This window comes from Balaenoptera borealis, assembly GCF_965194805.1.
Source record: "Balaenoptera borealis genome assembly, chromosome: 21".
NCBI lineage: Eukaryota > Metazoa > Chordata > Mammalia > Artiodactyla > Balaenopteridae > Balaenoptera > Balaenoptera borealis.
In genome coordinates, this window is record NC_138880.1 from 30845232 (window position 1) to 30867240 (window position 22009).

Consider the following 22009-nt stretch of genomic DNA (forward strand, 5'->3'; position numbering starts at 1 on the left):
TGTTACTCTCTTTTGTGCTGGTATAACTTATTTGTTCATTTGTGTGTCTATCTACCTACCAAATCATGCATTTGGTCTTTCCATTATGATGTAGACTGTACGCACAACCTCCGTGTTTGTCATCTTCTGTAGTTGTGTTTCCACTAAGCACCTAACACATAGTAGGTGCTCAGGAAGTATTTGTCCCAACAACTGATGAACAGAGGACATATCAGAGCTACAAGTAAAATGTTGTATGGATACGTGTGTACAGAAAAATAGACCTTTACTGAAAGCTTGAAGTTAATGGAGAAGCTTGGGCAAACATGTAACCTGACAGCTGGGCACTCCTGTCCTGAAGTGAGGCCTCCAGCCAGTCCTGACGTGGGACCTCTCACCAACAGTTTTTCTCCTGCTATCCTGCTCCTTTGCTGGTCTGTTCCCTAATTTCCTTCCTCTTTACCCCCTTTCTCATCTCTGCTGCTGCTTAGCTCAAGGGGTTCATAGAAACTACAAAATAAGTGTAACTGTACCCGAAGGCAATCTCTTAAGGTCTCTTTAATTTAATCACATTTTTAATACAAATTCTTTTCTTCTTCTTATTGTTTGTTGTAACACAATCAGATTTTAACTATTACATACAATTAATTACTGATTTTTAGATTTCCTTCTGCTATCTTGAAAACAAACTTTCTTTTGAATTAAATATATTTATATTTAAATGTGTGCTATTTTTAAAGTGAAAAATCCCTACTTAATCTACCTTATGCCTTATCTTCCAGCACTCCCCTCGGTTGGGGGAAACCTACCATTGAGAATTTGGAGTATATAGTTTCAGATTCTTTTTTACTGAGCATATAAAAAATGTGTAATCGTGCATGTATACACTCACATTTATATATATACATCCAAGTAAATAGGTAGGTTTTTTTTTTCATGGAACGCAAATATGCTTTTTTAGTTAACAGTATAAGAGAGAACATTTTTCCATGTTTTTACATAGAGGTATATCTTATTTTTTAAAACATATATTGGTCTTTTGTAATAGATACCCAGTAATTTATGTAAAGTATCTCCTATTAATGAGTATGCAGTTTTCCATTTCTTTCTTCTTTTTCTTTCCAATCAGAAATAGAGCAACATTGAACCTTTGTGTACATTACTTTCTTGCAGAGGTATAAGTCTTTCCATAGGTTTAAATTCCAAAAATGGACTTTTGGGTTCAGAGGGCTTACATAGTTAAACTTTTGATAGATGCTATCAAGTTACATTCTGGAAAGAATGTGCCAAATTCCGTTCTTTCTAGCAGTGTGAGTTATCAGACTTTTTAATCTTTCCTACTTTGTAGGTGAAATGATAAAGTTGATTTCATTTGCATTGCCTTGATTTTTAGTGAGCTTGAACTTCCTTTGACAGAACTTGGAGGTAACAGCCAAGCTGACCTTTATTTTTTGTGTCATGTATCCGTTCTTCTTTCGTTAACTGCCTGTGCAGACCATTGCTCGTGTTTTCCACTGAGGATGTGAACTTTCATGAAATACATAAGGTCACTAGGTGTCACTAGAATCCCGTTTTGTTGGGTTATTTCTGGGTGTGTTCTTTCTAAGAGCAGACAACTGTAACTGCAGTTGATAAAATTCTGATGTTTCCTTTGGACACACATTTCCATATTGAATGAAGAAGAAATAAAGGTGAAAGGAATGAAGGTCAGCTTGACCATCACCTCTAAGTTCAGTTGGAGAAGGTTGTTGAAGTTACATTTTTTAAACAGTCACAGACAAACAGAAAACTGGGGACACAGTTCTCAGGTGACATCCCTGCGTGTTTGAGAGTCCGCCCCTCACACCTGCCTTTAGTGCTTCCTACACACAAGCATGTTTCCTTGCACAACCACAATGCGGCCGTCCACGCTGATCTCACCGGCTGTTCAGTCACACACTTGATGGCCATTGACTCCACTCCAGAAACCCACGTTGTGTCCGGTTGTTGCATCTCCCCGTCTTTCTCCCCCGGAGCCCTTCCTCGGCCTGTCTTTGGCTTTCCTGCCTGTGATGCTGTTGAAGGCTATGAATGGGACTGAGTCGGGGACTGTCTGGTGCTTCCTGGTGAGATGATCCGAGTTCTGCGTCTTGCAGGGATGACCTGGGACTGGTGATGGGTGGTCCCTCTCTGTGATGGTGGTGCCTTCCAGGCCGCTCCACTGGGGTGAATGTGCCCCCTTGGCAGTTAGTGTGGCTTTTGATGGAGGGACTTTCACACTCTGTAAATAACTCTCCCTCATCACACTGTGTGTGTCTGTACTTTATCCAGTGGGTTATAATCCGTTACTATCATTGTTCCTTTTAAGGTTTGAATTGTCCTCCATTGGCCAGTGGTAGCCCGTTCAAGTTGACTTTTGTCATTGTCATTATTTTATCATTTCTCCATCATTCCCTGAACACTTCTTTTCTCTTCTGGCACAGTTTAGTCCAGGCTCAGCTTGTACTTTCTCTTTCCCGGCCCTGCATGCAGCCTTTTCTCCAAGGAGCGTTGGTTCCTTTTAGTGGAAAAATAGTACTTGAGTCCAAAACCTGGGTGGTGGGCATGCTCATTGCCGAAGGGTGCTGGTCCCACGCCTTCTTGTGGGCAGAGTTGGTGATACGTACCTGTATCCGTGCCACGCATTTGTTACTGCAGCCATCCGTGTATAAACGAGTCAGTGAGTTCCCACGGACACCTGCCATTCCAGCCCAAAGATGCGTTTCCCGCCAGCTCGTGACATGGCATTGCGAAGCGGTTTTGCGGTTTGACACATGCGGGGGAAAGGCCCCTTGAGCACCAGCCACTTGCTTTGCTGTCCTGGGTGCCCCTTGGTCTGCGCAGCATTTGATGCAGCACTTGGGAGGCGGAGAAGGCAGTCACCCCCACCCCACTCTACAGGGGGTCTGCACTGCCGTGCTGGCCAGGGTACGTGGTTTAAAGCCTTATTTCACTGTTGACAGCAGTGTTGGTGATAGACCAAGGCATGTGTACTGGGATTTGACAAAGTAAGGCGGGTCATCACACCAGTCACATAAATTGTCCCTACTTTGTGCCAGAGGTTTTTATTTCCCCAGCATGTTCTCTGATACGGTTCAGGACGGAGGTGGTCGGCCTTTTACCGGCAAGTCCAAAGGCCCCAGGGTGGGCGTCCGGGGGCGCCTGGCGGAGGGGCCGCGGGGGTCCGCGCGGCCTGGGCGGAGTCGGGGCTGCGGGTGGAGAGCAGAGGGCCTGCGGGAACCGAGGCCTCCAGGCAGCCCTCGGGAGGCGCCTAGCGGCGGCGGGGCTGGAAGGTTTCCTGCCGCCAGCTCTCCGGTCTCCCCGGCATACACCCGCTCTCGTTCCAAGATCGGCGAGCAGCGGCGGGCACAGTGACGAGCCGCTCCTGGGAGAGGACGGGGACCGGGCCGGGCCTGGGGCCGACCTGCTGCTGCGTGCGCATCGCGCAGGCGCCCCAGGGGCGCGGCACCAGCTCCTGGGGCCGCCGGCGCTCCTCCGTGCTCTGCTGCTGCGTTTCCCCTCCGGTGCCCCTCCCTCAAACCCAGGTCTGAAACTCCTCTTCTCCCCTTACGGCCTCGTCCAGTCCTGCCTCTCCTCTGGTCGCTTTCCAGCCAGCAGCCTGGAGCGCAGATCCAGGCCGCGGGCTGTGGCGCCCACCGGGCCGGCTGCTCCCCGCCTGCGCCGTCGGCGGTCGGTGCTCTGCCCGCAGCGCTGCCCCCCAACTTCTGTGGCCCCTCGCCTTCTCCCCTGCGCCGCTGGTGGGGGTGGGGACGAGACCTGAACGCTCTGTCAGGACTGTGTGCTTGGAGCCTGGCGCCTCCTCAAAGTTGCCCCGGTCCTTCGTCTCCCCTGGGCGCGCAGCCCTTCTGCTGGGCATCGAGACCCTTGTGCGGAATGACTGGCTGACCGGGCTCGGGGTGGCCGGACCCGAGCAGGCGGGGCGGGCAGTGCCGCAGGTCCCGCCGCTCCCGCCGCTCGGCCCCGGGTCCCAGGCAGGACTTCCCGGGGCAGGGCCCGCGTGCTGGGCTGAGCCCAGGGCTCTGAGAGTGGCAGCCAGAAAACGGGTGAAAGGCTCGTCCTGCTTTTAGGGGCATCTCTTGAAACTCTTCTCTTCTTAACCACTAGGTGGGGGGATGATGTCATCATTGTACATTTCTGAAGAAAAGCAGAAATGCAGCTGGTGAGCTTTTTCTGTTTATTCAGTAGATTTTGATTGCGTGCCTGATAAACGTGCTTTTGAGGTAGAGGCTTCAGTATTCTCCTCCGCGTGTGGGCGCACGTTATGTTTGTATCGTGGAAGGACCGACGTTCAACCGAGTGGGTTCAGGGAGTGTGTCCACGCCAGGCTCCATCCTACCCCGTGGGGGGCGGGTGGTCGGGAGCCTGGGGTCGGGCGCACCTCCAGCCCGATGGCTCGAGCCTTTCCAGGTTCCTGACTAGTAGAGGAGGCTGGTGGTTCTGTAAACTCGGGCAGATGGTCTTGTGTGAGCCTCCGTTTCCTCGGTCGTTCAGTGGGGGGAAAGGTACTGCTTCCCCACCAGGCTGGAGTGAGGCTTTGCAGGAGCTGGCTGCGCCTCATGATGCTGCCGGTTATAACTTTCCCGTCGTCTTGGTGATGATGGGATGATCCCAGGTCTTCCCATCCGAGTCTTCCATCCGGGTGCTTCCGGCCACCCCTTTTTGGCTATTTTGTTGCTTATAACAGTGGGAAATGGGTGACATTTCTCCTGAGCGGGAGGAGCTGGTAGACACTGCTTGAGGTAAAAATTGGTGATCAAAGGATTTTTTTTAAAAAAAGAGGCATCCTTAAGAAACCTCTCTCCCCTGGTCTTCTCCATCCTTGCTGCCCGTTTCTCATCTTTTTTCATTAGATCCATAATTCTGCCCAGCTCTTAACTGTAGGCTTCCTACAGGCTTCGGTGATTAGTTGGTTTTTTAAAAAATCAACTTTATAAAAATGATTTTCATAAGATGAAATATTTCCATTTTAGGTATATAGTTCACTGAACTTTGACAAAGGTACATACCCATGTTACCACCATCACAGTCAAAACACAGAGCATTTTCATCACCCCAGGGGTTCCTTTGTGTCCCTTTTTAGTCAGCTTCCCCGCCCACACTCCCCGCTCACCTGGTTTCTGTCAGTATTGATTAGCTTTGCCTGTTCCAGCATCTCGTATAAATGCAGTCATCCGGTGTGTATTATGTTGTGCCTGGCTTCTTTTGTTTAACGTGATGTTTTTGAGATTTATCCATGTTGAGATTTATCCATGATTTATCCATCATCCCCCCATCGATAATTTCCTTTCTTTTCTAGCAGAATAGTATTCTCGTGCATGGATATACCGGTTTGTTTACCCATTCACCTGTTAATGGACGTTTGGGTAGTTTTCAATTTTTGATTGTTACCAGTAAAGTTCCATGAACAGTCATGTGTGTGACCTTGTATATCTTCCTGCTCCTGGGTCATTACCCAGACTGTTTTCCAAGGCGGTTGTGTCACTTTACGTTCCTACCATCAGGGCACGAGTCTTCACCAGCACTTGGAGTTTGTCAGTCTTTAATTTTAGCTTTTCTAGTGGCTGTGTAGTGGTATTCATGTGTTGTGGTTTTTTTTTGGTAGTGGTTTTTTGGGATAAAATTCAGCCAGTGTACAGTTCAGTGGTTTTTAACATACTCACAGAGCTGCGCAGCTACGACCACGATCAGGTGAAAGCTTTCTCGTCACCTCAGAACAAAACCTTTGCATCGCTGATCCCTCTGTGCCGCCCAGCCCAAGGTAGCCACTGGTCTACTTTCTGTCCCCGTGGATTTGCCTGTTCTGGATGTTTCATGTAAACAGAATCATACAGTATGTGATCTTTGGGCCTGGCTTCTTTCTCATGACCTGATGTTTTCAAGATCCATCCATACTGTAGCCTGTGTCAGAATTTCATTGCTTATGATCAAACAGTATTCCGTTGTATGGCTGTCTCACATTTATCCACATTGTATACGATATGCAGATATTTTCTTCCATTCTGTAGGTTGTCTTTACACTTCCTTTACAGTTTCCTTTGACGCAGAAAGATTTTAATTTTGATGAAGTCCAGTTTATTTATTTTTGATTGTTTCTTGTGCTTTGGTGTCATTTAAGAAACTATTACCAGATCCAAGATCACAAAGATTTACTATCTCTTTTCTAAGAATTGTATAGTTTCAGCTCTTACATTGAGGGTTTTGTCCATCTTGAATTAGTTTTGTGTACGGTGTGAGGTCGGGGTCTCATGTCTTCTTTCTCATGTGGTTGTCCCACAGTTGTCCCAGCCCCATTTGTTGAAAAGATTTACGTTGTTCTTTCCCCAGGGACTTGTCTTGACCCTCTTGTCAAAAATCAGTTAACCATAAATGTGAGGATCTCATCTGGTTTTAATTATATTTTCCTGATGTCCAGTGCTGAACATAAGATAATGTGCTTAGTGAATCTTTGTGTATTGTCTTTGGTTTAAATCTTTTGCCCATTTTTTTTTTTAAAGTATTTTTTTTTTAATTAATTAATTTATTTTTGGCTGTGTTGGGTCTTCGTTTCTGTGCGAGGGCTCTCTCCAGGTGCGGCGAGCTGGGGCCATTCTTCATCGCGGTGCGCGGGCCTCTGACTGCTGCGGCCTCTCCCGTTGCGGAGCACAGGCTCCAGACGCGCAGGCTCAGTAGTTGTGGCGCACGGGCTTAGTTGCTCTGCGGCATGTGGGATCTTCCCAGACCAGGGCTCGAACCCGTGTCCCCTGCATTGGCAGGCAGATTTCTTAACCACTGCACCACCAGGGAAGCCCCATTTTTTTTTTAAATTGGGTTTTTGTCTTCATAATATTGAGTTGTATGTGATTTTTGTATATTGTACATACTAATTTCTTTGGTCAGATTCACATATTGTAATTATTTTCTCTCAGTCTGAGACTTTTGTTTTCTTTATTGTGTCTTTCAAACTATACAAATTTTTTGTTTTGTTGAAGTCCAGTTTTTCATTTTCTTCTTTTGTGCTTTATGTTTTAACATCCTATCTGAATATCTTTGCCTGCTTCAGAAGCATGAATTTTTTCGTGCATTTTCTTTTAGGAGCTTTAGGTTTAGCTTTTGCGTTTAGTTCTATGATCTGTTTTGAGCTTCTTTTTTTTTTTTCTTTTTCTTTTTGGTGTGTATGTACACGTATGGTGTAAGATAAAGAGCTCAACAGTGTTTGTCTTTCTACAAACTACTCATTATTCAGAAAATATTTTTGAGTGCTTACTCTCTGCCAGTCATTGGGGTTACAGCTCTAACTAGACAGGCATATTTACTGCCTCCCGGGAACATACTTTTAATGAGGAAGACAAGTTTCGTAAGTGCAAGAAAGGTTTTGTAAAGGCCCTGGAGGGCACAGGAGGCCCCCTGGAGTGGGTTGCCCTGCTTGGGCAGAGCGCTTTTGGGGGGGCCAGGGGGCTCTTGGAGTCGGTGGGAAGCTCTGAGCTGAGGCAAAAAAGACAGCAAAGGAGCCAGTCTTTCCCTGAACTGGGGGACCGTGTCCTGGGGGCAGAAGGTCCGGCCCGAGGCAGGACAACGCCGGAGGGTCAGTGGCTGGAGTCTAGTGAGAGAAGGAAGCTTTGGGACAGAGACCTGCTCCTTCAGGACCTGGGTGAGGGATTAGAATTTTACCCACATCTGTCTTTATCCTAGTACATCCCCTAAGCGTCAGAGCTACGTAAGGGGTTGCCTGCTAGATGGATTTGCTTGGATGAGTCATCGGGGTTTAAATACGTCCAGAACTGAACTCATTCCTAACCGCTTCTAAACTCCATCTTCTGTCTTGGTCCGTGGTGCCGTTTTCCTGCCTGTTGTGTAAGCCAGAACCCTTTGAATCAGGGTGCTTAGTTTCCCATTGCTGTCCTGTTAGGAAGGGAGAGCTGGGTCCCACACACACCGCAGAGAGGAGAATCAGCTCGTCTTACAAGGCTCACAGCGAAAACACTAGCCCCTTTTTGTCCCAGTTCCTGTTCTCTGGAGGTGTCTCCTTTCCACTCCTGCAGCTGTTTCTAGAGCTCTGACTTACCTCCGGATTCCTCATTACTGTGGCTCCACCGCTGCCTTGATGTTCGTTTTTGATGTTGTCTAATGACTTTTTGGTGTGGAGGTGAGACTTTAGCTTTCCAACTAGCTGCCTTTGGGGGACACACCCCGATGTCCCCATGTACATGCATTTACCGCGTGCATATACTCTCCACACCCCCCTCCCCGTGATTGTTAATCCTCTCATTATTCCAGTGTACGCGATCAATTAAATCAGTAGTTTTATTGACATTATTATGACTGTGAAAGTGGTTTTAGCTGAATCTGAAAATGCACCACAAATACATTTCGTTTCCTGCACATCTTTGTCCTGCCGGAGCTGGACCTGGTATCCTTAGTCCAGTGTGTCTTCGGTCCGCGGCATCTGAGAACAGAACCCATCACCTCTGCTCCGCTGGAGGAGCGAGTGGGGTGCAGCGGTTAGGAGTAGAGCTGCTGCTCTTCAGACCCACCCTGGCCTCCCTTGAGGTGCGAGGAGAGGAATCCGGACCCTTCTGGTCGACCCACCACCCCCAGCTGCAAGGCTGGGGTTTCCTGTTAGTTTCTCAATCCCCCAGATTCTCTCTTACCTACTCTTTACTTCTGTTGGTTTGTGTCCCTTTGTTTTCTTTTACTGTCATTTGATTGGGGTTTGGCGGAGGGAGGAGAGAGACATGTGCTCAGCCCATCAGATCTAACCAGAGGTCAGGCGTGCGCTGTTTTTATTCCGAAGTGTTGCTCAGTTATGGGTCCCCAGCCCAGCCCCACAGCGTTGCTGAAATCTTTGGCGTCTCCTACCCCACTAGCCCTGGCTGGTCTTGGTGTCCCTGTCCTGGAACTCGTCCCTCAGAGGCACCTGTCCAGGGCCCCTGACACCTTCTCGGGCCCGGGAGCCCTCAGGACGAGGGTGTCATCTTTGCCACTGTCTCCTGACTCCTGTTCATTCACTTCACTCACGCCGAGTGCTGGATGTTTTCCCGAAATTATCACCCTCTTCACTTCGCTGTGCTTTCGTCTCTGCTCCTCCTCCAGACAGAAGACCTGCGTCCTCCCACGTCTGCGTCCTTATCCGATTCAGCCTGGTGGTGGCCTCTGACCTGCAGCCTTTCGTGACCCTGTCCTGTCACCTGCGCCGTCTGGCTTGTGCTCCACCTTGCGGCTCTTCTCTTGTCCCAATAATTGTGCTGCCTTCTTTTTTTTTACATTTTTGACAATTTCTTTCACGTCTGGCTTAATAGAAGACAGTTGCATTCTAACATCTTCTAACATCCGCTTCTGCATCTGGCGTGTGGGGGTGACCCACGTCATGCAGCTTCAGCTCCACCGTGTGCTCTTGAGGGTGAGGGGTGGAACAGGCAGGGGATGTATGCTTATCATGATAGCAGTAGCTTTGACCTCGCATCAGGCGTCTTCTGTGTTCACACTTTGAGATTCACAGCTGTTGAGTGCTGTTGACATTTTGGTGTGTCATCTTCCAGACTTTTCTTAAAGTGAGAAATACTTCACTGTACAATACCATACACATGCACATTTCATTCTTATTTTAGAGACCTTTCTATATCATTAGGGATGGATTTGCCTCATTCTTTTTTTATTGCACTGTATTTTATTATATTTTCAGCTATTATTTGTGTACTAAATGTTGAACAGTAATAGTCTTATGAAATATAGTTGGAGACGGGGTTAGGGGCCTTATTTTAAAAAGACTTAGATTGGTGACATGATTTTGTAAACATGGGAGTGATTGATCTGGGTTATGGAGAGATGAATAAAATGTTTTAAGATGAATGTTTCAGTATTATATGAATGAATCAGAAGAGGAGAAACCGTAGGGAAGGAGATCATTTAGAAAAGCATTGTAATTGTTTAGATTTGAGCAGCTGAGTGCTTAGAAGTGGGTAATGGTCGAGGGATTCCCAAGGCAGGTAGGGAGGTGAAGGGCGATGCGGGAGGGGAAATGGCAGATGTGAGGACAGACGGGCTGTGGAAGCAGGAGGTACAGCTCAGGGTCGCTGGGACCGCAGAGCTAGGTCTCCAGGTGATGGTGGTGCCTTGACAGAAACACACAGGAAGGAGAACTTGGTTTTGGAGGTTAGATAGGCTTTCTGGCCTCAATTTCTTTAGGACCCTTCTAGCTCTAGATTATTCATTTTATGGCCTGTTTACTCTTAAGTTGTGCCTTGAATAGCGTGTGCTTCATGAGTGCCACACAGTGACCATTTTGGAGTGTTTCATGTCTCACATTATTGCATAAAAATTGTACTTCCTGTACCTGCCTCTCACTTCTCTTCTGCTCTTACACTCAAAAACACCAAATAGAGAAGGTTTTGGAAAATTGAATTTTTATTGCCTTTTGTGTTTGGTAATAAATGTACTTATTTTAAAGGACATGTCTGTTAGAATGACCTGTGTAGGGATTTCTTTCATTGCTAACTGACACGTGTGCAGATTTAATGTTGTGTGACTCTAATAGGAACATGCCCATTACCGTTTGTTTTGATCACACAGATGCAGGACAGCTGGAGTGCACATTGATGAATCGCTGTTCCCTGCAGCTAATCCCAGTGAACACCTACCAAGCCTAATGAAAAAAAAAGTAAGTACAGGACTTCAATGTGGACTCTGGCAATCATCAATTTATTCATTTTTTTCTTCCTAGAAAATAAAACTTTTAGAAGTATGTTCAAGAGTTGTCTGAATATTGCTATTGATGGTATTATTCTTCTCACACAGCATTTTTTAATGAGTTATAGAGCTTACTTTATCCCATGAATGCTTTGATGTAGTTTGTGATAAATGGAAGAGAGTGCTTGTCCAAAGGAGAACTAAAAGTTGCCAAGAAACCAGCATCCTTTCAGGTGCTCTGGTAACTACTTCAGGATTCAGGTTGTTAACGTCTGTAGTAAAATACATTTGATCTGTTTGGCTGGAAAATCTCAAAAGTCTGAGGCAGAAATAGCCAAGTGTGCACAGTTATTTATTACAGAAAATCTGTGCAAATATAAAGATGCTGCTTTCCTTTGAGGTCTGGTTCACATTTGAACCACAACCCTTTTGGTTTTTTATTATTTGAAAGTTTTAATTGATTTCTGTATCTGAGGGTAAACTGTTCACTGTGACACATCAGTCACTTTGTTGTCACGTGAGAATCCCTGTTGGAGAGAAGATTTACAGACTTTCTCCACACTGAGTGAGGCAGAGGAGAGCTGTCGATTAGGGAAGACATTCCCGTGGATGTCTCCAAGCTTTCTGAAATAGTCAATCCTGTGTCTCCATCACATTTCATCTCGGACAAGCTGGAACGCACCTGTGCAGTGATGGAAACTCACTTGTCTCCGTCCAGATTGTGTCGGACGGTAGTGAAATGGAGCGTCTCATGACTCTGTGATAGACCAGCAGCAGCTGGTAATACGTTGAGTGAACACAGATCAGGCATATCGCTCCTAATTTCCCTTCTCTCAAAATAAGCAGTTTTCAGTTTGACTTGGGTCCTTGCTGATCAGGTGGTCTTCAGTACATGTGCTTTGAGTGAACGAGGTTCTACTACGTTACGTGTACTGTTTGGTGGGTTGCTTTTTCTCCTTCACTTAACCGTGTGTTTTCATATCAGTGTGTGTACGCGGCTCCACTTCCTTCTGCTTTGTGTTAAACAGAGTGAATGTGGCTTGGATTCATGCACCCTTAGATCATTGACGAGTTTTACTAAGTATGTTGTCTGTGTGATGTATTTGAGTTTATTTCTGTAAGCGGAATATCTAGAAAGGGACTTAGAGTTCCACCAACAGTGTACAAGGGTACTTTTTCTTAACACTGACCACTGCTGGATATTATTCATCTTTTAAATTTTTCCTAATCTGAAGCATTAATAATGTCTGCTCATACCCTTCACCACTTAAGGTTTTATTAGTCCCTACAAGCATTCCCTTTCCTTCCTTTCTCCAAATGCAGTTGCAGGTTAAACCTGACTCCAGACCTTATTCTTTTGGTCTTTGGGGAGGGTCTCTGCTTCGCTCCCCTCACTCTGCTGCCAGCCTGACCCTCTTGCTTGCTGTTCTTCAAACATACCACGTTTGTCTGTGTTTTAGAGCCATTGCATTGTCTGTCCCTCTGTCTGGAACACACTTCCCCCCATCCATCCACAGACGGTTCTCTGACTTCCACAGGGCTTTGTACTGCTGGTCCTTTCTCACTAAGCACCGGCTCACTCCTCTGTCTACAGTGGCAGGTCCTTCCCACCATGCCAGCCGTCCTGAGCCCCCGGCCTGCTTTTTCCTTGTTATAGTACTTGGCCCTTGCTAACATACTGCAGAAGTGCGGGCAGCCGGCCTCTCGCGAAGACCCCAGAACCCCACGTGGCGGTGCTTCCGAGCCCACAGAGCGCCTGCTGGTCACCTGCCCCTGTTCTAACTGCGTTACCTCTGCCAGCGATGGGGCCCTCCCACTGGTGATGGGCAGTGTTGACGAGCTTTGGGAGTACAAACGCCCCGAGCGCCAGGGGCCCATAGTTACAAAGCAACACTGTTAATTAGTGCCTTGCATGCTGTCCAGGTACTTTGGCAAAAACAGTTCAGGCCGGCTCCAGGCCTGCTGGAACTAACCCTCCTGACACACATACGATGTAGTTTACTTATTTGTTATGTGTATTTTCTGTCACTCCTTCCTAGAGTATAAGCCCCCTGATGCAAGGATCTTTCTTTGTTTCCAGACCAGTGACTGACACACAATAACATTTTTGTTAAATGATGAACGAGTGCGTTACTAACAGATAGAGCAGGGTGCTGAACAAGAGCACAGTGTAGCAGCAGCCTTGACTGGCTAAGAAGTCCTTCCTTTAGACTGGGACGCACGCGAGCACACTTGGGCTGGGCGCCTAAAGAGGCCTGGACAGAAGACACGCTTCCCTAGCGTCCTTCAGAGACCCTCGGGTGTAGGAGTAACCGTAGGTGAAATCGGTGTCAAGCTCAGCTTTTGTATTTACGGTGGCGACCTGCCCAAATGGGCTCTTCCGCAGGGGACCTGGGGGCCTGCGGTGTAAAAAGTGCTAGGAGATGTGAGGACGGTAGGGTGAGACGGTGACCCAGACGTCACGTGTCCGAGGTTTCCTCATTCCCTACACTTTGGACGTGTGGTCACAGGTTTTGTTTTTTACTGGCTGAATGGAGTTGCTGTGATGTAAAGACAGTAAGACAAGATTAAATAATGGTTCTCTTCTTTGGTAGTTATAAAATAATTACTTTTGGGCTTCCCTGGTGGTACAGTGGTTAAGAATCTGCCTGCCAATGCAGGGGACACGGTTCGAGCCCTGGGCTGGGAGGATCCCACATGCCACAGAGCAACTGGGCCCGTGAGCCACAACTACTGAGCCTGCGCGTCTGGAGCCTGTGCTCCGCAACAAGAGAGGCCGCGATAGTGAGAGGCCCGCGCACCGTGATGAAGAGTGGCCCCCACTTGCCACAACTGGAGAAAGCCCTCGCACAGAAACAAAGACCCAACACAGCCATAAATAAATAAATAAAAATTAAGTGAAACTGTTTATAAAAAAAAAAAAAAAAAAGGAAGGCATTTCTTAAAAAAAAAAAAATAATAATTACTTTTGTGTTTTGTTACTGTGTCATGACTTTTTGGGGGGGGGAGATAGATGTAAAAGTAGCAAAAAATAAGGAAAAGGAGACTAATTTTGTTTAAGAATCTTCATGGAAACTAAGAGTGCTGGGGTCCTGATAATGCCTCAGAAAACATAGCCACTTAGTGTGTAGCTCTTTATTCAGTATGAAAATTCTGTCCATATTCTTAGAGTTATAGGAAGAATAAACATTACAAATTCACATATAGTGAAGAAATATCTCTTTAAGTAGGTTGTATTATGGATGTTACAAAAGATATCAGGAATGTGTATGGAAGGGTTCTTGTCTTACACAATCACAATACAGTATTATTTTTTTTATGTCCTTTTTGTACAGCGCAAGTGTATGCAGCCCAAAGATTTTATTCCTAAAACACCAGAAAATGATAAAAGACTGCAAAAGAAGTTTGAGAAAATGGCTAAAGAGCTGCAACAGCAGAAGACCACTCTGGGTAAGCTGAGAAATGTAGGGCAGTCCCTCCCTGGTGCTTGTGTCTGTACTTCTGAAGCAGCAGAACTGAGCAGAACCCTTAGCCTGCATGGTGCTGCCCGATGCCTTTCCAGAACATTGGCTGAGCCCTTTGCCCTTGCGCTCGGGCATCCCACTGCCTGATGAATCGAGCCTCTCGGTGCCGTGCTGGTGCCTCCCTGACAGATCCCGCGTGACTGTCTGGTCTGCTGCCCCAGACAGACATGGAGTTCTCCTTGGCATCTGTCCGCCCTGATGCCTGTCACCCGCCTGGACCCCAGACCTGCTCTGAAGTGGTCTCCCAACTCCTCCTCTGCCCTCTTCGCCCAAGCCTGCAGCACCCCATGCGGGCGTCCGGCAGCGCCTTGGCTGGCCTTCCCGCCGCTGTGTCCTTAGCCTCTGTCTCCCTGCTTCAGTCAGAAGGGTGCACGTCCGAGCTCACGTGGACACCCCGCCCGGGCTTTAACGGTCCTCAGTGTCGTCCTAAGGAAAAGACACTTAGGGTAAAATCCTGTACTTCACGTGTCCTACAGCCGCCCACGTCCTCTCTGATCTGCCTGCCTTGTGGCCTCACCTCAGCTCTGCCCCTCTCTGCTGTCAGCCTTCACACCTCTGCCATTCGGCCATCTTTCCTCACCAGCGATAGTGTAGTTGAAAAGAGTTCAGCAAAACGGTAATGATAGATTTTAAAAAGTTCTCTTTTTAGACCAAATTTATGTCTGAATTGTCTCTTAAAAACTACAACTATAAGGTATTAAAGATTCAACTAATGTATGTCTGCATATTGCCAGAAGTGCAGTAAAAGTTGTGCAGGCCTAAGAGTTGCAAAGGAGAGGCTACTGAATGATTTGTTGTGGTCTGTTTTTTAAGCGGGGCCGGACAGCTGGTCAGGGTCCTAAAGTTCTTTCATTACCTGCAAGTTGTGGATTCCAGGAAGCACACCACTGTTCACCCCACCACTGAGCCCCTTATTTCATGGCTCAAGGATCCTCTGACCCCCTTCCTGCCGCCGAGTTCACGTGCGGGACTGTGTGTGTGTCTGTCAAAAGGGAAGAGGAACCCATGGAGTAGGGAACAAGGGGTGTCCTTAAGAGGAATCATATTGTTGAAGGAGGAAGGCATTTTTTTGAGATTAAAACTGGGTTTTTGTTTTTTTTCAGGTAATGATGCTCCTGTTCTCTTGTTCGAATCTAATGGCTCCCTGGTGTACAGTCCCCCAGTTAGAATCTGCAGTGGCCACCACAGTGCAGCGGGGAAGAGACTGCAGGCGATGCAGGCGAAACGGGAGGATCTTTTCCCCACCTGTAAGTGACACTTCGTACGATGGAAATTATGAAGTAGGTGAATACAGTGTGGAAAGGCTTTTTTTTTCCTTTACATAATATTTTAGTGAATTTAGATTATAATTTTTTTTTAACCTCTATCAGTGTAGGCTTTGTTGATATTTTTTTCCAGAAAATCTTATGCTTTGTTAAGATTTTTAAAGAGTATATTGGGTATGTAGTATTCTCCAGGTTTAAAATCCTGTTGTTCCTTTGTAATTTTTCATATATTCGGGATTTTTCTTTCTTTTAAAGAAATATTTAAATATATTTAAATTTTTAAATATTTAAATATTTAAATATTAAATATTTAAAATATTAATTGGGCCCCTCTTTTGAAGGAGTTTGCTTTAGATTAAGTATCTAATGCTTCAGTTTATGTTTTCCTTTATTTCTTTTATCTTGAAAATTTTTAAGTAATATACAGGCACATTTTCATAAAACGTTGACCAGTAGTACATCGTTTGTAGTAAACATCCATCTTGATTCCCACCTCATTCTCCTCTGCCCCTGGGTAACCCGTGTTTTATGTTGATGTGTTTCTCCAGATCTTTTTCAGTGGGTCACATGTCTGTGTATACGTGAAAAAGATAAGGCTTCTGTATTTTTCTCTGTGGTGGTATAACTTTTCTTTACCTAAATTGGATCATGGCATACCTCTTATTTTCAGCTTTCTTTTTTTACTGAAAAGTGTATTGGTGTGGACCTACATCTTTTTAAAATTTTTTATTTTTAAAGATGTTGCATAGTAGTCTAGAGTGTTGATATTGAATCATCTGTCTGTTGGTGGATATTTTTCCATTTTTTCTTTCTTTTTTTTTTTTTATTTTTGGCCTCGCCTTGCAGCTTGCGGGATCTTAGTTCCCCAATGAGGGGATTGAACCGCAGGCCCCAGGAGTCCTAGCCACTGGACCACCAGGGAATTCCCCCAATTTTTATTTATTAGAAACAGTGCTGCAGTTTTTATTCTTCTTAAACTACACGGTATGGTGGTTCTTGCTTTTTATGTAACCGTTTTCCTCTCTGGACATAAGGCTTTTCCCCCCACTGTTTACTGTTATAACCCACACGCCAGTGGACATGCTTCTATATGAATCTTTACGTTCCTCTGTATTTCATGTATTGCAATAATAATTCATAAAGGCAGAATTTAAAATTTTTGATAGATATTGTCAGATTGCCCTTCAAAAAGTTTGTGCCATTTTACCCTTTGCCAGTTGTTTATAAGAACTGCAGTTTCACACCCTTGGGAAACTAGATTGAGTAAGATACACGAACTCTGTGTTGTTTGTCATAATGCAGTGACTTTTGAGAAACAGAAATATTACGTTTAAGGTAGACAAATCTGTTCCGTTTGTCTTTTCCTTCTGGCCTCTAGGATTCCTGTGATGCTTAGAACTCCTCCACCACAAGGTGTCAAAATTGTTGTATTTTCTGCTATTACTTGTATGGTTTATTTTTAAGGTTAGTTGTTTCATCTGTCCTGAATTTATATCTGTATATTTATGCAGTGGGCACGTGTATCAGTTAAGGTTAGTTGTGGCCGCCGATAACGGATAAATGCAAAAACAGTGGCCGCGCTTAGATAGAGTTGTGTTTCTCTGTCCTGCCAAAGAAAGAGGCCGGCAGGGTTTGGGGAGGCTTCCCGCCTGGCCTCCCCGGAGCCAGCTGCCTGCAAGCAGGCGGCCCCACCAGCTCCTGCCTCCTGCTGCTGCCGAGCGCCGCCGGCCAGAGCGCGGTCCTGTGGCTCTTCCTGCTTGCAAGCTAAGTGCAGCCATTTATGGCCCAGGAGCTGCAAAGGCAAAACACCGCTCTGGACGAGCCAAGAACTACAGTACAGTTCTTTGTGTCTGTACATCTAATTTAATCTGCCAGTTTAATTTATAATGGGCAGTGGCATTCAGGATGGCATGGCTAAGGGGACTGCAGTAGTTTTAGCCTAGGAAGTAGGAAACAAAATACAAGTCACCTACAGGGCACTGCAAGCAAGACTGAAGTGTAGTCTTAACTAGGGTGTGTGTCTGCGCTCATAAAATCAGGGTCTGTTGTAAGAGGCAGGTGGGAATGGCCACTGAGCTAGGTAACTAGCAGCATTCCAGGGGACTATCCAGATTGTTTCGACAAATCATTATATATGTGTGCAAACTAATTTGCCTTGGACTTTATTCCACTACTTTGCAGTGTTAATTCTGCTACGTAACTGCCTCCCGCAGTTAAGTTTAAATTCAGCAGTCGAGAATGTTATCTGTGTGCTTACCTTTCTTAACTTGGTTTATTCTCATTTTCTAATTGTTCACCTAAGTTTTCTCAGAAGTGTATCCTTTTCAGTCTCCTCAAAAAACATCTCTGACCGTGAGACCGAGATCTCTCTTTTGTCTCTGGTCTGTTGCATGCACAGCCTTTGAAGGTGACGCCTGTGGCCTTAGCTGTTGAATCGCTGATCTCCTGGATGTTGTTCTGTGAAACCTCCGCCCTCCGGACACTTGGGGCTGCATAGTTCTTTGTTGCTGGGGCCGTCCTGCGCCTGGCAGAGTGTTCGCAGCGTCCCTGGCCCCTGCCCACTAGAGGCCGGCAGCATGGGGCGGTCCTGCGCCTGGCAGAGTGTTTGCAGCGTCCCTGGCCCCTGCCCACTAGAGGCTGGCAGCATGGGGCACAGTCCACCCCAGCCCCACCCGCGACGTCCAGCAGCATCCGCAGGCGCCAGGCCGCCCCTGGTAGAGAACCACCGCTCTGGTCGTAGAGGCAGCTGTCTGTGATCATCATGAGAAAAGCCTTGATCATCGAGCAGTGACACTGACTGAAAGGTTCTCTTTACCCGTATCGAGCTTCTGCTGAGGTCTAGGCCGGCCGACTTTCCAAGAGCCCTTCCAACTTTTATTATCCTAGGATTCTGTGCCTTTTTTATGGTATGATTTGTATAAATTATATTTTAATGATTCTCATCATCTGTAATAGATTTGAGTAAGAAGTCTAGAATAGCACGTATTAGGAATAAGTCCTCTGTGTGTGTGTGTGTGTCAGTGACACAAGAGTGGAATGAGTGGACCTAGTACTGGCTTCCTCTACTACCAGAGATCAGAGCTGTCATTTAATGAGGAGTTTTGATTATGTTTTCAGCTTCCCAGATGGTTGAAAAGTCTGACGATAACACCGTTAACTCTCTGTGTGAAGCATCTTTGAACCTTTCACATGATACTTTGTGTTCAGGTAAAACTTTTTAACAAAAGCTTTGTTTTGTGCATGGTTTATTCTTTAATATCTTTGGTGTGTGTGGAAATTATTTGCCCACGTATCTTAAATAGTCGCCATCTTTTTATTTCATACCTGATGCATGCGTTGCCTGTAAGTTGGAAACAAGTGACGACAGTCACTAGCTCAGTTTCATCGTTGGCTGTGCTGTGGGCGGGCGCTGCTCGCGTGTCTGTATCTCGTCTGATTCTCCCGTTAGCCCCGTGACGCAGGTGCCGTCGTTGTCCCGCTCCTGCCGGTGAGAAAGCCCGGCCAGAGAGAAGTCAGACGGCTCGTAAGAGGTCACACCATTTGTGAGCGTCTGACCCGGGCTCCGAAGTAGGCAGTCTGACTTCAGAATTTACTCTCTTATGCCGTGTCCTGCTGCTTGCCAGCCTTTTGAAAAGTGAGCTAAGCTTATTCAGCTGCTAAAATTAAACATGTCCTATGTCTCCAGCTGCCGACTTAGAGACACGCAGCACCACCCGCCCGCTGGGCTTCTCTCTGCTCCCCGGGGGCTGCCCCTCCCCTCCCTCTTTAAAAGCAGAGCCTTAGCGGTGTCAGTCAGTAAGTTAAGACACCTCTGTTGCCTCTGGTGTGGAGTTTCTATAAACTGGGGCTCCTCCATCTGTTCAGCAAGCGCCAAGCCCCTATCAGAGGAGCCAGTGCTGGGCGAGCGGCTCCAGATTCCAGAAAGCCGTGTCTGTGCTGGGGGCGTCTAGGCCGGGGAGGGGGGCGGATAGGAGTATAAGCGCAGGGTGCTGACACACACGCTCTTCAAGGTTTGGGTGCAACTCTGGGTGGCAGAGGAGGGCGTGGGTGACCAGAGCTGGTGGAGTCTGGGAGGATTTGCAGGGGTTCTGACGTCCGAGGTGGGTTTCGAAGGAAGGGTAGTGTTTATCCAGGTTAGAGTGTGCAACAGGGGGAGTATAAACCCAGCTTTCAGGAGCTGGGCGGAGCTTCACGTTACCCTTAGGAGACGTGTAAGAAGTTGTGTGCAGAGTCAGAACCCTGAGATACGCCAGGCGGCTCCTGGCATATAAATACAGAGTGAGGCCTTCGGCAGGCGGCAGGGAGTCTGGGCGGCCGAGTCCATCGTGGTCGACTAGAGCCTGAACGCATGGTCCTTCCTCCTAGGACAGCGGGCCTCCTCGAGGTTTTAGTGACGGGGCGCGGCGCTCTTCGTGGAGCGGGGCACCCGGGCGTGAGAACGTGCCGAGCGCTACTGCCTCTCGGACCCCACCTTGTTCCGCGCCCACGGGGAAGCCCGGGCCCCTGGCTGGCAACGCCGGCCGGGAGGGCGTCCTCGCCTGTCGTGAGAACTGGGCGTGGGCGCTGCCCTTCCGAACCAGGAGCTGGGCTTAGCAAGTGCCGCTTTATCACGTTGCGGGCGGACTGAGAATTAGTTTTATAACAGTGTAAACCATTAAAAAGTTGCTTCTTTATTAATGTTTTCCAGAGGACTTCTTTGCTGGTGTTCTACACTTGTCTTTTGATGATCTTTGTGGGAGCTCTGGATGTGGGACTCAGCAGAGGAAATTGGGCGGATTCCTTGACGAAAGTAGAAGCGCTGCGTGTGCTTCCTCAGCTGTGTTGCAAACGAGCAGTGTCCGTCCGCCAGCATCTCCTGGTTCCCACGGTCAGTTAACCCTTCACCGGTCCCCCGGCAGTCTTTCCGAGGGAGACACCCACCGGCAGAGGGGTGCTGCGGGCCGAGCCATCACCCCCGACGCGAAGCCAGCGTGGGAGCCGGCTCGGGGGGCGTTCGACGGGAAGAGGGGCCTGTCTCCTACGTCTTCTGTAACAAAAGAGCCCCCCAGGGGCCCTTCATGTCCCCAGAGCTCCTCAGCCACGGGAAGAAGGGTGTCGGCGAACTCCAGGCCACCCCCGGAGGAGAGACTGAGGAAGAGGCGGTCCCTCGGGTGGCCCCCCGCGCCCCGGCTGCAGCCGGAGAACAGCCCGAAGTGCGCGAGCCGCTCTGCCGTTGAGACTCTGGGCCGCGGGGAGTCCTCGTACGATGATTACTTTTCTCCCAATAATCTCAAGGAGAGGGACTCAGAGAGCCTCCTTCCCGGGGTCCAGCCGCCCGCCGGCCCCGCCCTGCTCCACTGCACGAGGAGCCTTTCCAGGAGGGAGAGGACCAGCCTCCTGGAGAGGGCTGACTTCTCCTGCATCGGCAGAAACCCCCGGTCAGCCGGTGGTACCTACTCAACAGTGAAGGCTGGCTTCCGTCTCCAGAAACCTGCAAACTACGGAGCTGATCCGGGCTTGAGCAGTGTGACTTCTAGGGAAACGCCTGCTGCCGAAGGGACCCCAGGGGACTGTCCCCGGGCCGAGGCTCAGAGACGGGGAGACGCCTGCCCGGGCGGGAGTGACTCTCCCCATACCCTCGACGGACTCACTCCTCAGAAGGGACGTCGAGGTGATTTTACTCCTTTGAAAGGAAGCAATAAAGAAATGAAAGGATGGATTGACATAAAAAGCACACAGAAAGAAGATACTCCTTCTAAAATGGTGAATTCCCCTGAAGGTGAAGCACTAAGTGTTTATAAGCTAAACTGTGCAGGCGACTGTCATGTGGAGAAGTCTGCAGAGGCGAGGGAAGAGTTACCCCGAGGACGCAGTGAAAGTACGTGCATCTCCTGTTACCGGTCTCTCCACTGTAGGAACATGCAGTAGTGCGTCCGCCTTCCACGCTCATCACAACTGTTTCATAATTAAGATTTCCTTTTTTCCCTTTTTTTAAACTTTAAAGAATGTATGTTTGATATTTACAGCGATAAATTCTTTAACTTCTTGAGGAGTAGACGGCTTACTGCCCCATGGAATTTCTAGGTTCCTTGGTGAAACCTGTTATTAGGAATACATTTCTCTAAGTCTTATAGGTGAAAAGAAGAAGTGGTGTCTGGATGTCTTGTGTGAGTAATGGACTAGAGTGAGCGCTTTTCCTTGTTTCAGCGCAGCCTGTCAGTGCAGCATCACTGCACAGAGGCACGCGAGTGGAGGTCTTCTGAAACTACCAGTTTGTAATGGTGAGGCTGTTTATTTTAGAAGGGAAATTGAGGAGTGTAAGCCTTTCATTCTGTTAAGAAAAGATACATAAATGTGGAAATAAGTTATCAATATTTATTTTTGAAGAAACTGGGCAATGTTAGCTATGAAGAAATTTTTTTTTAAGTATTTTGTTTAAATAGTTCATTGTAACAGGCCTTATTAGATTTCTATTTATTTGCTTTAAGCATGTCATTTAAATAGATATATTCCTATCTGTAATTTAATTGTAACCATAGTAATGAACTATGTCATTATAGC

The 22009-nt window shown here is 47.3% G+C and overlaps 1 protein-coding gene across 15 annotated transcripts in view; it reads left to right on the top strand.

The window, feature by feature from the left end:
- The window catches only part of MCPH1 (microcephalin 1), a 345817-nt gene that overhangs the window by 13073 nt on the left and 310735 nt on the right, over positions 1 to 22009 (top strand). For 14 of the 15 annotated variants that reach the window (XM_082375234.1, XM_082375230.1, XM_082375232.1 and 11 more), the window contains exons 4-8: positions 10564 to 10651; positions 14016 to 14130; positions 15308 to 15451; positions 18587 to 18676; positions 20157 to 21326. In XM_082375234.1, coding sequence (XP_082231360.1) covers positions 10564 to 10651; positions 14016 to 14130; positions 15308 to 15451; positions 18587 to 18676; positions 20157 to 21326 — 1607 coding nt within the window. Of the gene's footprint in view, positions 1 to 10558; positions 10652 to 14015; positions 14131 to 15307; positions 15489 to 18586; positions 18677 to 20156; positions 21327 to 22009 lie in introns of those variants that run through there. The other variant, XM_082375228.1, reaches the window with a different exon arrangement.